A 15,891-nucleotide genomic window follows, 5' to 3' on the forward strand; every position below is an offset into this window, starting at 1 on the left:
CACGACTTCGATCGATCATAAGGTTTAGAGTCTCTGGATTATCTCGATATCCGATGTTTTCCCGTTCTCATGGTGGTTCTCTCGTCTCTCGTCTCTTTCACCTACCCGCCCGATAGCCGAGATTAAGCTCCGCGCCTCGATCGCACCCCCTTGCTGGACGCTGAACGCGTGATCGTCCGAGATCGCTCGTCTCGTCGAGAACGAGAGAGAGCGATCGTAGAATCGCGAGTTCGACTCGTCGCGAGAGAATGCGACGAGAATGCGGAGTGTGCGAAGCGCAAAATTTGGTTTCCCCGAGTGTAGACGTTTAGATTGGCCAATTCCGGTTATCGGATCGTCTCGGCTACCCTCGATCGTGTTTCGATCTGCCAGGAACTTCTCGTAATTTGGTCAAGCATGCCGGACGTTAGCTCTCGCGGTCGTTGAAGTCTCCGTCTCTCGCGTGTGTTTTACCCCGTGACTCGCCGCCGTTCTCTCTCTCGAAGTTCCTCTCGGGCCAAGGACGAACGCGTGTGCGCCGAGGACGCCGAACGCCGGAACCCACCGCCTTAACAACTATGGCTCTTCATTTTATATAGTGGACATTGAAACAACTTATTCCGGTTTTTAATCACGGAGGCTCGGTCAGGGTCACCGCGTGAAAACGCGAATGCCGCCGAGGCGCTCGCACTGCTAGACTGTCGGTTTTATCATATGCTGCGCACTTACGATACACACTGCCACGAATAATATGCACGTACGTCGTACGTGTGTTGCCCCCGATTGCCGCGCAATCACATCGATCCGCTGCGCTGCAACTTTTTTCACCGTTGCCGCCGCCGCCGTCTACAGAGAGCCGGCGCCGGCGCGGCGGGTAGGCGCGCGCGCGCTCGATCGTACGCGATATATATTCGTCGTGAGATTATTTCATTAAAAAATTAAAACCCGATCGAAAACAAACCAACGGTTTTTGCTTGTAAAGCCGCACTCGAACAACGGCCCTTATGCAATTGCCGCTGCCACATTCCTCTTGGTTGTGTGTGTTTCTTCTTGGTCATCGTTACACCTTTCGTGATTGCATCTTGTGGAACAGGGGTCTCCCGGGTGGCCTCAGGTGCCTTCTTTCCTCTCCCTCTCTCTCTCTCTCTCTCTCTCTCTCTCTCTCTCTCTCTCTCTCTCTCTCTTTCACTCTCGCTCTCGCTCTCGCTCTCGCTCTCGCTCTCATCTCCTCTTCCTTTTCCCTCTCTCCAAGGGTTTTAAACCTCACATCTCTCGTACTCCGCTTCTTCTCCTTCCCTCTCTCTCTCTCTCCCTATTTCTCACTCTTCTCTTCTCGCGCTCTCTCGCACTCTCTCGCCGACGAGAGTATCTGGCACCTCGCCACCTGTCCATCGTCAGGACGTACCCCGACGAAGAGGCCGCCCACACGTCACTTCCGGGTACTCTCGTGTCAAGTCCGGGACGCGTTTCGGGCGCACGCCCCCGCGCGCGTTTCCGCACGCGGGCGCGCACGCGCACTATATTCATCATCGGTTCTGCATCCAAACGTATGCCAAAGGCCGCGAAATTTTGTTTGCGTTCATATTTACGTAACATTATGAGCACAAACGCGTGTGCTTTCATCCCGATACTTTTGTTTCCTCGTGTCATTCTCGAATTTCTTCTCTCTTTCTCACTTTCTCTCTCTCTCTCTCTCTCTCTCTCTCTCTCTCTTTGTTTTTTTTTCTCAAATTACCGTGAAATCGATCAACGTATTGTTCCTCATACTTTTCTTTTTGTTTCTCTTTTCAACGACGCCCGAGACGACGCGTCTTCGCCCGGGGGGGGTGAGCGTCCTGTTCCCACGACCTGTTCCCAGGCCACGGAGGACTTCGCCCGAGCGAATCGGCGTCGTCTGCGCGACGCGCGCGAAAATATACATTGTTACGGGGCCGAATCGTTGCTTTTGAAAAATCCTTTTTTGGACAATTTACAAAATCAATTGGCTTTACATATCCGTAGCGTGTGTAATTGAGTGTAGACAAGTGTGCTTCTTAGTGTGCTCAAGAGTGTAAATTATGTTCTCGTGTGCGATCGTGTAGTCTTGTGTATATACGTGTGAGCACGCACGCACGCGTGCTCGTGTATTGAGAAGTGTTTGAGCGCGCGGGGTTGCACGCTCGTGAACCAGGGCTAACTTCGACTTGTTCATTGTGTCTCGTCGTCGCGTGGACGCGACACACTCCGGTGGCGCGAGAGCTTGACGTGTCGCACGCCACGGCGGGGTGCGCGCGGCCATCCGTCATCTGTGGGGTGTCTTGTTGTCTTGTAATTAGTGTGCGCGACTGTTCTGTGGGTTTCTGTCACTGTTGTTTGCACTGTGTTTGCTCCTTGGCGAGAATACCAATTCTACCGCGGTCGCGCGCGCTCTTTTCATCGCGCGCGCGCGGCTCCGCGGATTTTACGTTTGATTCGTGAGGGTCGAGTCGTATTTGTGAGTGTGTATGCGCTGGGAGTATGCACCAGCGCATCCGGGCTATGGCACTTTTTAGATTATTTAAACATTTAGCAAATTTACATGAAAGAGATTAAGATTATGGGTAGGGCCGATTTTGCAGGCGACGTCGCGCCGTGGATTTTCCGCGGACATATATCGTGTATATACATGCCGTGTCGCGTATATATACGTATACTCGCGTATCGTCCCATCGTTTCCTGGGCCTCTCCTCGACTAAGTCTCTTCTTAGTCGCGCTCCTCCACGAGTGGGCTAACGGCCGGGCGCTGGAGTGTCTCCGGGTCGTCCGTGACGCCTCTCTCGGGGCTCCTCTCTATGGACTCTCCCGTTATTAGGCGCGTTTCTCAACCTCTCCGCGGTCTCTGTGTGTCTCTCTCTCTCTCTCTCTCTCTCTCTCTCTCTGTGTGTCTGTCTTCGTCGCTGCTTCTTCTTTATCATCTCTTCTTCATCGTCTTCATCCTCGTGCTTGTGTTTGCGCGGCACGCTGCCTCTCTCTCTCTCTCTCTCTCTTCCTTTGTTGCGCGACGAATACGGACGACCCAGACGCTCGCGCGGATCTCTCTCTGCGGATCACCTCACGCTGTGTTTCCACGCTGTGTTTCGCGCGTTCCTCCGCGCTTCCGCTTTCGGCCGCGAGTCGCTTCATTGCACCGCGGCTCGCGGACGCCGTGTTAGTGCGTCCTGCGTTTGTTTACTCGCGCTCGTCCCGCCGTTTCCTCTCTCATTGTGTAGTCGTAAAGGCCCGAAAATCTCACGCGGGCGGACGCGATTGCGCCACCGGCCCCCTTACGAGTTACGGGCATATGTAAATCAATATATTTGTAAATTATTTTTTTTGTGCTTTTTCCGCGGTGCGACCCGCATTTTTTTATTATTTTTTCTTTATCTTTATCCTCGCTTACTTCTCAGTTGATTACAGAACATACACTACTAGATCTATTGTTTAACGCGCTTGTGTGTTTTTTTTTTGTTTCGTTACCTTTCGTTTAAATTTAAAATTATGGTACACGTTCGCGGGGCACGGGCCGGCGCCTCGGGAATTCTTCCTTTTCGCGCGGGGATGTGTGTCTTTAAATCGCGATCGGAGGGTGCGCGGGTCCCGAGGGACCCGACCCGCCGATCGCGGCCATTACGCAGGTTTACTCGTTTAGAAAAGCAACCCTCGGCGCACGGCAGGATGCACCGGTCGAAAACAGTCGTCTGTCAATCGTTTCATGACCGCGATCATCATGAAGGATCTCGACGTGGTAGTAGTGGTGGTGGTGTTTTGTATTGTTGTTGTTGTTTTTATTAAAAATTTTTTTGTGATAGTGATAGTGAGATGGTGATAAATAGTAACGCTGATGTTCGTCTCTCTTTCCATCCTTTCCGTGTTTCTTTTTCGCTCTTTCGCGCTCTTACTACCCGTTCTCGTGCACCGTTCTCGGTACCTCTCGACGCTGCTGTTGTATCACAGGGACCGTGAAATGAAGTTGCACCTTTTGAAAAATTCCTACTCGACTCTGCTCTATCTCTTCGCCAACGTGAATTTTTTCGTTAATTCGCGTTTCATTCGTGCGACACGTGCTAATAGCTTCGCCTAACTAAGCTCTTCTCTCATTCGCTCCGACATTCATTCCCGGACTCACTGTTATTGACTGACTCTCTCACTGTCTCTCTCTCTCTCTATATCTCTCTCTTTCTCTCTCTCTCTCTCTCTCTCTCACGCTCTGTCACTTTCACTCTCAATTTCGTGCAGCACGTTCGCACTTTTCGCAGAGAAGCGCTCGAAATTCACGTCACGTTAATTTACCCGCGACGCGTATGCGCTCTAGCGATTTCTCTTTGCCTCGTTTTTATTCTCCGAAAAGGAAAACGCGATTATCTTGTGAGAAGAAATCTCGCGAGAAACAAGTCGATCCCGAACGGTGTTGCGGGCGCCGATTGGTACGAGTGTGCCAAGATTGCGTTTAGGTATTGCGTGTGTTCCTATCGTAGCTGTACAATCCATCGCAATGCCGTGTGTGTTGTGATGAGTGTGTCTGCGTATAAGTGTGTATCAGTGTGTCGGAGTATCGGTGTCGAGAAAAAAAAAAGAATTTCCCGATCGGTCATGTCCGAGAGACGATGAACGCTCCTGCGCGACCCCTCCCTCGTCGGGCTGTGAAATCCGGCCCTCTGGCGAGGGCGGAGAACGAGGTCGGGGGGCGGAAGCGATCGCCGATCGTCAGGCATGCACCGACAACGAACAGAAGCTCTGGTTCGATAAGAAACGATTATCGTTGGTTGCGTGAACGAGGTGTATGCACTCGCCCAGCTTTAGGTATTTACATAGAAACTAACCCTATTTCGCATTATGTACGTTCGTTTAAGTTTACCAGTAAATTCTCAGTTTATGCTTGTGATATCAAGGTGTATTTACATACTACTTAATCCGAGGAAAAAACGCCCTGTAACGCAAAAACTTCTTTAATAAGAACGATCAATGAATCGACCCGCGATCACGATCCCCGGAACTCGAGGCGGTCCCCGCGCGCGCGCGCGCGCGCGCGATGTCTTTCCTCCGCGAACGGAAGGCAAATATGCCGAGAAGATCGTAGGGTTCTCTCCGACTCGAGTCGAATTTTTTCAATTTGATTTCGCGAACGACCGATTCTGATTTGAGACACTCGCTCGTTAGACTCTTGTTTCTCGTCTCCTTTGTTTTTCTTCTCTTGAGAGAACCGCTTTCGCAAGAAAATTTACCGGGGACGGATCCGTCGAGTTCCGATCGCGAGGCGAGTGCGACCGTTAAATGTAGCTTTGACGATGAATCCTTTAGCGATCTTTTCTCTTCTCTCGTCCCAGATGGTCAAAAAGCCTGGCTACCCGGCGGCTTCTTGGCGCGTGTCTTTTACGTTCAACGAAGATGACGACGTTAGGTTACTTTCGTAATTGGCGAACAAAGGGCCGTGAAAGAGGGAAGGGGTGGTCATATCGCGAAAGGGAATAGACAATTCGTGTGTTCTTTCTCTTTTGCGATAATTTCTTTTTTCCAGAGTTCATTTCGTCCGGAAGACACGATTACCGAAACGTAGCGAGAGAAAAAATTTTATCGATCGTATTTCGTAGGTGTGTCTCGTATTTCACGAGTGTGACGAAATTTTGCAAAGTCTCGATTGTGCGGAAATAAGGTGATGGTATGAAAGGGTGGCTCGGGGGGTGGAAAGTAAGGATCGAAGGGTGGCCGGAGTATCTCAAAAACGAGCCGGTCAGGAACGAAAAGTCTCGTCTCGAGGAAAGTCTCCGAAAGGAAACAACAACACCAACAACAACAACAGTAACGCGGTCGATATTAACGTCCAGAGGTGTGTGAACAAATTCGGCACGCTACCATTCAATTCCGCACTCTAAACAGTCCGCGATTTCCGGTCGAAGAAACGAAGAAATCGAATCGTGTCGTAGACGAATGAATCGAATCGATCTTCCGATGCATTATTACTTTTGGCCTTTCTTTTCCGGAACATCTCTTTTTTCGTTTCTTTCGTTTTTTCTTCTTTTTGTGAACCGCCTCTCTGTCTCCGTCGATTTGACTTCCCTTTAGGGGGAGGGGGGGAGGGGGATCCGCGTTTTCGTTCACCGATGTGATTTCGAGTCAAACGAGTCCAAAAGAAAGGTTAGGTTTCTCTCCGGTCAGCGTCTCGTTTCATCGCGTCTGGTCTCATCGAAAGATAACCCCATCGAAAGTACGGACGATCCATAAGTTTTGTCAAAGATGCGGAGAGGTTCGGGGGGAAGGTAAAAGGGGACGATCCGGCCGAGGATAGTTCGGATTGTGATGGGGCGTCACGAAAGGGGGTGCGTCTCTTTTTTGTCTCTTTTAGGAGGGCAAGGGGCTGGCTCGAGTCTCTAAAAGTTCGCTCCACGATCAAACCTACGGACTTTCTTCATATTCTTCCTCTCCCTCGTCATCCTCATCTTCGTATTGTTTCGTTTTATTTCTCTTTTTTTTTTTGTTTTGTCCATCCACCTTCTTTATTCCTATTCGTCTTCTTCTTATTCTTCTTCATCCTAAGTATTGCGAGAACGTAACGGTATATTGCAAGTAAAAGTTCAAAACGACGCAAGAGTTTTACGCGTTCAGATTATATTACCCGGAAATAAAAAAATATTTCGCTTATAACGATCACAGGACCTCAGATTACCTGAAGCACGCCACTCTAAGTCTCACTCTCGTCTCGCATTCGCTCTTCCTTGATGCTCACGAAGCATTCACATTCATTCAGTCTTGCCCATTCGCTCGACGGCGCGCCCGCGCACCTACGCCGATCCCAAGGTCGTGCATTCGCAAAATCGTCCACGTATTCGTTTCGTTCTCTCCCTCTCTCACGCACTTTCTCCCGTTCTCTCGGTGTCTCTTTCTCTCCCTCGCTTTCTCACACACACGTTCCTCGTTTGGTTCGTTCCGCTCAGGCGTTGACCCCATTCTCTCGTCGACTATGCTTGGGATCGGGTAAAACTTACGAGGGCGCGCTCCGCATTCGCTCGTATTTCCCTTTCGCCTAACTATCCTAGTCTCATAGACCCTATATTCATTATTTATAATATTTATATATAATATATATATATAATATATTTAGCATTTAGTTTTCTTATTTCTCTCTTCATCTTCGTCGCGTGCTTGCTCACGAAAAATGCTAGCTCTCTCACGCTTACCACATTTTCTCTCTCTTCAGTTGTAAACGTGTAAGTGTGAATAGGTTTCGCCCGTTCTTTTTTTTGTCTCTGTCATACTCTTCATACTCTGTATGTATATATAATATATATAATATAACTGTTTGTAATAACTATTTTTTGTTTGTTCGCTTATGAGCTAATAGTTTTCGTGCTACCGACGAGCACAAGTTGCGCGCTTTTTATCTTCACTTTAAAGTGTGCTGCTGATGAGTCCTTGCAATATGTGTGTATTTTATTGTACATGTATGTGTTTACTCTCTTCGTGTACGTATGTATACTCGGTTGTGATTGCGTGTACGTATGTTTACGCGTATGTGTGTGTGTGTGTGTGTATACGTGTGTATGTGTGTATGTGTGTGTGTGTGTATACATGTGTGCGTACGTATCTGTTCCGACGTCACACGTCCGGCGTTCGTTTCTCGCGAAATCAGTCAACGTCGCCTTTGTCATCGCGCGAAAACGTTGATCGCAGGTGAGAACACGTCCGTACGTTGCGTCCGTCTGTCTCACATACACACACACACACACACACACACACACCGGGGAAGGGGATTTCAGTACGTATATAATTAACAACCGTACACGCGGCGACACGATTCACACCACATCACCGTCCTCACCGGTGTGTGGCTCGTTCGCCGCGACCGCGCGACGCACCACGTGTGAGCCTGCGTGACGTGGCTGCGCGTTGATGTGCGATACGCTTCCAAGCATTTACAGAAGTCTCAAGGTTAGGGCTCTTCTCGGGGGATGAGGAGGGCGGGGGGTTGGGGGAGTGGAACCTTAAGTTGCGGTCCGGTAAGATAGAGATGTATCTATGTATGTATATATTTATATATAGTTTAGATTTTTTAAGCCCGCGGCAAACGGGACGGTCGAGGATCGCCCGTTGGACCCTCGGCCACCGTCGCGTCGCCGCGTCATGGGCTCTTGTACTATCATAGTACCTTGGCGCACCCCGGGGGAGGCGACCTCCCCCGAAGGGGACTCGACACCCCCCCCAGGATGACTTAGTGGGTTCTTTTTAGCAGCTTCTCGTTAGTATTATGGCACGTTTCGGGAGTCGAGGCGGCGGGCACGACAGTGGCGACGTGTCCTGAGAATCCTCTGACGAAACACTCCGGTAAGAGGCACTCGCGTTGAAAGGAGTCTTTCGTCTCCTCTCGGCGCGGTCAACGCCGCTCTCGCTCTTTCTCTCTCTCTCTCTCTCTCTCTCTTGACTCGTCGCTCTCGGCGACCGCGGACAGAGCCGGGAAACGCTCTTCCACCGCGACTATGCCTCTTCCTCTCGCGTCTGCGCGTCGTCTGATGCGAGAGCGTCGTCGACTACACGCCGCGACCGCCACCACGAGGGAAGGTGGTTCGTTCGGCAGATCCTTGATTCAGGACCGGTGTAGTAGGAACAAGTACGCGGAGTCTCGGATGAGACTCGTCGCCAGAGAGACGAGCGCCGCCACTGCGCGAGATCCTACCGCCTCGCGCCGTGCAACGGTTTTGCTATACACGTGCGTATTCTCACTCCCCCTTCGTCGGAGCGCCAGGACGCGGCCGGGGGGGCGGAGGGAGGAGGGTGGAGATCGACCGACCGCGAGAGCCGGGGTTTCTCTCACTCTCTGCCGCTCGCTCTCCCGGATCCTGCCGGTCCGGCGACATGTCGGTTCTGTCCGCGCGGGAAGACACCGAAGTACCACACTCTCCTACTCTCGAAGTCTGTCCGTTTAGTCTCGTCGACTGTGTGTTTCTTGTTTTCGTTTTCTTACTGCTGAGACGATGAGCGAAATTCTGGTGACCGCACTTGGGCGCTCGGGCGAGTCACGGGCTGGCGACGACGACGACGACGATGACGCGACGAGTCGCGTCTCGTCGTCGATCGGCCGTGTGCGCGTGATCGCTCTTACGCGTTTTCGGAATTACCGATCATCTCGTCGGCTTTCCTCTTGACGCCACGGTCCTCAGGCTGCTGCGGCTGTTGCTGCGGCTGCTGGTGACCGATGGAAGACGGGCCCTGCTGTTGCTGCGGCTGTTGCTGGTCGTGCAACGGGGGCGAGCGCTCCGTCGACGATTGCGACGACTGCTGGTTCATGCGCTCGCTCGGCAGACTCGTCTGATCCGGCGCCCAAGGGGTCCACTCGTCTCAGTAGTAACTGAACTTTCATGGTTGCTGATTACTCTGCTGGTTGACGACGTGCTGGAGAGTGAAGCTCAGGGCGCGCGGGTCACCGTGCAGCCTCAGGGCCTGCTCTAATCGCTGCTCCTGCAGCCGTAGCGCTTCTCCTGAAAGGTGTCGAGAGCGTGGACGCCCGTTTAGAAACGTTCTTCCGCCTGCGAGCTCACGAAGCTCACGAAGCTGCTCGAGAGCTTCTCATCGTTTCATCGCGCGGTCATTCGCTCACCGGCGAAATTTCAGGCGCGACGCGCCCCGTTGTGTCCACGTGTACTCACCGAGATCCGGCGATAGGGTGTCCTGTTGGGACATTTGTTGATTCGTATGGTGCCCCGGCATGCCGGAGGTGCTACCTCCGTTGTGCTGTCCCAAATGATGCCTCACGTCGCCGCCCACCGCGGAACTCGCCGCGGCTGCCGCCGCTTGAGACACCTGCGCGCAGAGATACGAAAAAAAGGGCTTGAGAGAGAGAGAGAGAGAGAGAGAGAAAGAGAAAGAGAGAGAAAGAGAGAGAGAGAAAGAGATAGATAGATAGACAGATAGGCAGGGAAAGGGCTGAAGATTATGCACCCTTTTACCCCCTTTGTTTCTTCGTGAGACAATGATACGCGATGCTCTCGCAGCGCGCGTCCCCCCTTTCCTTATAAAAACATTTTCGAATACATCGTGTAGTGTTTTATAAGCGCGCGACGGACAAGCGTCACAGCACACGCGGTGTTTGGTTGCTTCCTTACCGCGAGTCTAAGGGCGGCTTCGGCCTGGGAACGGAGCAGAGCCTCCGCCTGGTGCATCCTCAGAGCCTGCTCCGGTCCGCTCGCTTGCACTCCCTGCTGTTGGGGTCCCGTCGAGCCTTGAGTACCGCCGCTCATGTCACCGTTATTGCCCATCCTCATGGCCGCCGCGAGCGACGCCATGTCGACCGGCGAAAGATTAGGTGACACAGAATTTTGTAGTCCTAACAGAAACATCGCTTTTGACATCTCGCCTGGCGAAGACGGCGGAAGGGCGAAAGACTTGGGCGACACGGAATTTTCTAGTCCCAACAAGAACATCGTTCTCTTGACATTTCGCCTCGCGAACATGGAAGGGGGAGGGGGATGGGAGAGGGGGGGGGTGAATCGCGCGAAGGCGAGGGAGGGATTGTCCGGTTGGAGAAATGGCATGTTCTTAAGAAATAGCGGACAGTGCGGAGAACAACTTCTGAGGAATCCTCATCGTCATTTGTACCTCGATCTCATGATGATTTTAAGGCGCAGGTCCGTTCGGAATATTACGGAATCCCGGAACGTCGCGATCGCGCGCGATGATTCCGCGGAGCGCACGTCGGGAGGAAACGCGCACCGTGTTAACTTCGATCGCGTGCGAGGAATTCCGATATTTGTTTTTCCTGCTGGCGTTTCTTCGTCGAGATTCTCGGGCGAGTTACGAGCCGCGGAAAGAAGCTACACGAGCGCGGTCGTTCGCTCGTGCGCGATAAATCGCGCCTCTCGAGCTGACTCGAGATAACGTCCCGAGCGGGATATCGATAATTTTCCGTCGCGTTTCTAACGCGCGGGGATGTTGTCATTTCCCTTGGCGACGAGAGTGCTGCGGAGAGTGCTGTGTTTCCGCGCGTCAATCATTAGCGCGAGTTCCCGCGGCGTAGTAGGAGCGGAGAAAGGCAGGCAGGCAGGCAGGCAGGCAGGCAGGCAGGCTCGCGAATGCAACATCGTCGACGGAGCAACAACATTGTAAATCAAGTTTTATCGGTAATAATTAGAACGGAGCTATCGGCTTTCCCCTCTCGTGCAATTTAGCGTTGATACGCGTTAAACGCTGGTCCTTGGAGCGGCGCGCGACCGAACGACCGACCGATCCGGCCAACTCGCGATCGATCGATTCGCTAGATCGGGCGCGACGAGTCCGTACAGTTTATTAATAATTAGCCCGTTCCGCTTTCGCGTCTACTATCTATTCGTCTATTCTCTTACCTGCCGACACGGCCGCGGCCATGACAGCCATGCGCTGCTGCTGCGACTGCATCTCGTCGTGGTACTGCTGCGCCGAGCCCGGTTGACTTCCCGCCCGCAGCATCTCGCTCAGCTTGTTGCCGCTCGGTCCCGGCGACGCCATGTTGTTGTTGTTGTTGTTGTTGTTGTTGTTCAGTAGACCGGTGCCTGCGCAAAAATCTGCTCTCGTCAGTATGTACAAGCTGGTGGGCGGGTGGGTTATTTTGCGCACGTTTTACTCTTTTCATTGTTTCTCTTTCCGTTCTCTTTTTCTTTTCTCTCTCTCGCTCTCTCTCTCTCTCTCTCTCTCTCTCTCTCTCGCTCTCTCTCTTTCGCTCTCTCTCTCTCTCTTTCTCTCTCTCTCTCTCTCTCTCTCTCTCTCTCTCTCTCTCTCTCTCTCTTTCTCTCCGTCTTTCTTTCTCTCTCTCTCTCTCTCTCTCTCTCTCTCTCTTTTAATCACTAACTTAACTGTGTATATATACATATATGTAGCGTATCGTTCCGCGGCATCGGCGTACGTGAAAACGCTAAAATGCTTAAAAAGAAGGGCGCCGCCCCCGAAGTGGAGGCCGCCCGTTATCGTGAGTAGAGAGACCGCGTGCGAGCGCCGTTCACATGAGAGAATTACTCAGACCAGAAATTCGTATATGTTTTATTTGACTCAAACATTATATATATATATATATATATTATATATATTATTCATATTATGTAACTTACGTGTACTACAATAAGTTCACTAATGGTACTTCACAACAGAGTTTCATCATTAAAACGAAACCAGAGAAAAAAAGGTGAATAACGGCGAGGCTTATAAACAACTGGTGCTCGTGACTTGCGATATTATATATACACGTATATCTAAATATTTCGTTTGTAGACGTTCGTTTGTAAGTAGTAGACGTAGAACAAGATCGGAGCGTACCAGGTTCACTACCGGCCGACGAGAGTCTTCCGTTGCCGCTGCTGCTGTCCGAATGGGCAGACGGTGACGGGCACATAGGCGGTTGTTGCAAATTTTGCGGTCCTCCGGACTGACTTCCCAACACTCCCAAACCCGCTCCTGTACAGCGCAAGGGTTGTCACGTTAGGGCGCGTTTCGACGTAGGGGTACGAGTGGGGGGTCGTCGTTAACAGTGGCTGCGTTCAGCGAGCAGAGCAGTTGCGCGACGCAACTGCTCTGGTATATAATTCGTCCGAATAATTGGTCCAAATTTAGGGACCCAATGCCGACCAATGAAGACCAACAATCGCTGATCACTTTGTCCCGAACGCTGAACGCAACCAGTGTGTCGCGCGTGCATCTCGCCGGCGCGAAATCCGCGCTTTCGCGACGACCACGTCGCTCGATGAATTAACGTTTAACAAGTAGTACAGACAAATAGTGGTAATAGTAGTAATAGTAGTAGTAGTAACATGTGTATATATTATATGTATTATATGTAGTATATATAGACTGCCGTCTCTCTCCCCCTCTCTCTCTCTCCCTCCCTCTGTCTTTATACCTAAACTCGAACTCGCGAGGATCTCCCTTTCCCGCCTCTCGGCGGCCGCGCGACTCAGCACGTACTGCGCCGCGAACTGATGCTTCGGGTCCATCCTCATGTGCTCCATGTGGCTCAGGAGACCTTAACACCAGAAAGAAAGAAACATGCGTGGTCACAGTACAGAAAGGTCTCTCTCGTATCCCGCCGTGTTACGACGTGCACGTAAAACAACGTTACACACTAAACGAGACGGTCGCGGTCACTCCGTACAACGCGGTTATATATGCTCCGTAGAACGGGAAAACGAAAAGGCACGACGTGGACGCGTCCGCGAGAAAGAACAGAAGCGCGAGCCGAGCGTGAGACTCCCGAAACTGAGGGCCCCGGTGTCTTACGTGGCAAACAAATACTTACCGCTCTCGTGAGTGAAGACGGCTTGGCACACCGAGCACGGCCACATCCTGAGGCTCGTGCTAAGTTGACTGGTCTCAGGATGGCAGGCCAGATGCTTCCTAAGGCTACCCTCGTTGACGTAGTGCTTCCCGCACACTGGGCACGGATGGTTGGCGGTCCGTCGCTTCGCTAGGTAAACCCCGGCAACGGAGGTTGTGCAGTCAGCGGAGGGAACAATAGGGCGACACAATTTCAAGGTCAATGCCAAGCAGGATAAAGCGTCCCAAGGAACGAAAGCCGCCTCCTCACCCATCTCTCCTCCACCGTCATGTGTTTCCTTGCATATCTCTCTCTCTCTCTCTCTCCCCCCCCTCTCTCTCTCTCTCTCTCTCTCTCTTTCATTCTCTCTCTTTCGCGCACACACACACTCTCTCTCTCTCTCTCTCTCTCTCTCTCTCTCTCTCTCTCTCTCTCTCTCTCTCTCTCTCTCTCTCTCTCTCTCTCTCTTTCTGTTTTCCTCCCCCACCTTAATTCTCACGCACTCGCGTGCACACGCGCGCGTACGTACGTACGTACGTACGTACAGATTCCGGTCGACCTCGAAGGCGAAGGGAGACCTTACGGACGCGGATAGCCAAGGACCAGGAGAGCACTGACCTCGGGCACGCAGAGTGCCGGCCGGCGCCGCCGCCACCGCGTTGCTGGCTCCCTTTCACGAGCAAGGCCGCCGGCCGAAAAACCAGGATGCATACGCACGGTACTGGTGTCGCGCGCTTTGCACGCACGCACGCACGTACGCACGCACGCGGACGCACAGAGAAGAGAGAAGGACGGAGGAGATTTCGTGCGCCTTCCCCTCGAGAGGAGAAAATCTCTCTCCTTCACGTCGCTCCCCGGATCCATGGCCCGATCTCGTGGTCGCGTCGTCGAACCAAGAACGCGAAAGGCAATTATTCGACGTTGCGACGTAGCGAGTCCGTCCGAGAGGACGGACACACACGTCCAGGAGATCGCGCGTCGCGTGGATCCATCTTCGCGTGGATTTTTCGCCCGATTTCTCCAAGCGTCGCGCGCTATAAGTCATACGATGAAACAAACGCCGGCCGGCCCGTCCCGCGGCGCATTCCCCGAATGCGGCGCAATCATTAGCGCGCCCGGTACTATTTCGACGGCGAGAGAGCCGCGCCATCGGCAGCATCGTGTGTTGCGCCGTCGGGCGCAACCGGTGGGCGATACGCCGCCGATCGTCGGTCGTACGTCGCGCTCGATGGAGAACGTGAACTCGAATCGAAAACGGCGGCGGTAGAGACCAGCCAGCAAGCCAGCCAGCCAGCCAGCCAGCCAGCGCAGGTAGATCCTGCGCGCGTCTGGAACTCTCTCGTTCTCTGTACGTCCGCGCGTTTGCACACACCACATATCACGCATCACGCATCACGCATATGTATTACAAGAGCCACGCATAGAGGTCGGAACGAGACACCCTCGAAGCACCGTGTATACGTATTAGCGAGTAGAGTACCCAAGTATTAGTCTCGGCGAGTGTGCCAAATGCTACACGCCTATCCCGCCCAGGCGAAAACGGTATGAAGAAGTGAACAGGACAATGTGTGCGTGTCACCCGCGCCAAAGCAAGTTCTTGGGATGGATATGAGACGTACTTAAAAGCTAAAGAACGTAACGAACCACCCCTCGTGTCTCGACGAGCGGTTGCTCCACACCTCTCTCCCTCTCTCTCTCTCTCTCTCTCTCTCTCTCCCTCTCTCTCTCTCCCTCTCTCTCTCTCCCTCTCTCACTCTCTCTCTCTCTCTCTCTCTCTCTCTCTTTCTCTCGTTCTCTCCCTCTCCCCTCTCACTCTTTCTCTCTCTCGTTCTCTCTCGCTCTCTCTCTCTCGCTCTCTCTCTCTCTCTCTCTCTCTCTCTCTCTCTCACTCTCTCAGCCTTACTCACGATCAACGTCGTCCCTCTCGCGTCCGTGTCTATCTTCCTCTGTCTCTCCTCATTCTTTCTTTTTTTTTCTCTGTTTCTCTCTCTCTCTCTCTCTCTCTCTCTCTCTCTCTCTCTCTCCTCCTAGGACATCTCTCCTCATGAGAGAGGTTTTTCTCTAGTTAAGAGTCTTGGTTATATGCGGTTAGGAGTAAGGAGAACAGAGAAATTCGGCACACGGAGAGTGTCAACGTGCACGCGAGAAAGGTTCGGTGTTAAGTTCGCTGATTAGTCGTAAGAGACGAGAGACACGGTCAAGGTTTCGTTCTCAAGCCCCGCGCTTCATGCAACGGTGCACTCCGCCCGCGAGATCCGGCCAGATTCCGGTTAATCGATCGGTTACGGTTAAGGAAGATTAGTAGTTGCGCGCGAGCGCGAGCGAGCGAGCGGAGCGGAGCGGAGCGGAGCGGAGCGGAGAGAAGCGGAGATGCGATGTGACGAGAGAGAGGCTGTGTTACACGCCGAGGTAGAGAGACACGGACGGCCGGTCGAGGGCGGCCGGCTTGCGCGATTTTTCAATACTTACTGGCAACTCCGGAGGCGTTCGGGTCCTTGTGGGTGTGCTTCATGTGCTCCATCAGCGCCTCGCCGCCGAGGAAGAGCTTGTGGCATACTGGACAGCTGGTTGCGTTCGGGCCGCCGATCAGGGCGGCGTGTTGCTGGAACACAACACGCTGTTGCAACTCCTTTTTTGGGGGGCCGGAAGAA

General features: G+C 52.6%; 1 protein-coding gene across 20 annotated transcripts in view; it reads right to left on the reverse strand.

Moving 5' to 3' along the window:
* Positions 1-38: 38 nt before the first annotated feature.
* LOC105185357 (zinc finger protein 628) overlaps positions 39-15,891 on the reverse strand; it is a 64,765-nt gene continuing 48,912 nt past the window's right edge. For 5 of the 20 annotated variants that reach the window (XM_025298245.1, XM_025298250.1, XM_025298242.1 and 2 more), the window contains 8 exons: positions 15,710-15,869; positions 13,223-13,435; positions 12,827-12,949; positions 12,247-12,384; positions 11,304-11,501; positions 10,068-10,366; positions 9,612-9,765; positions 39-9,443 (listed from right to left, as the gene is read on the reverse strand). In XM_025298245.1, coding sequence (XP_025154030.1) covers positions 9,322-9,443; positions 9,612-9,765; positions 10,068-10,366; positions 11,304-11,501; positions 12,247-12,384; positions 12,827-12,949; positions 13,223-13,435; positions 15,710-15,869 — 1,407 coding nt within the window. In that variant the 3' untranslated portion in view covers positions 39-9,321. The remainder of the gene's footprint in view (positions 9,444-9,611; positions 9,766-10,067; positions 10,367-11,303; positions 11,502-12,246; positions 12,385-12,826; positions 12,950-13,222; positions 13,436-15,709; positions 15,870-15,891) is intronic. The other 15 variants (XM_025298248.1, XM_025298255.1, XM_025298251.1 and 12 more) reach the window with 9 other exon arrangements.

The sequence above is a fragment of the Harpegnathos saltator genome, unplaced genomic scaffold (assembly GCF_003227715.2).
Source record: "Harpegnathos saltator strain DR-91 unplaced genomic scaffold, Hsal_v8.6 scaffold212, whole genome shotgun sequence".
Lineage (NCBI taxonomy): Eukaryota > Metazoa > Arthropoda > Insecta > Hymenoptera > Formicidae > Harpegnathos > Harpegnathos saltator.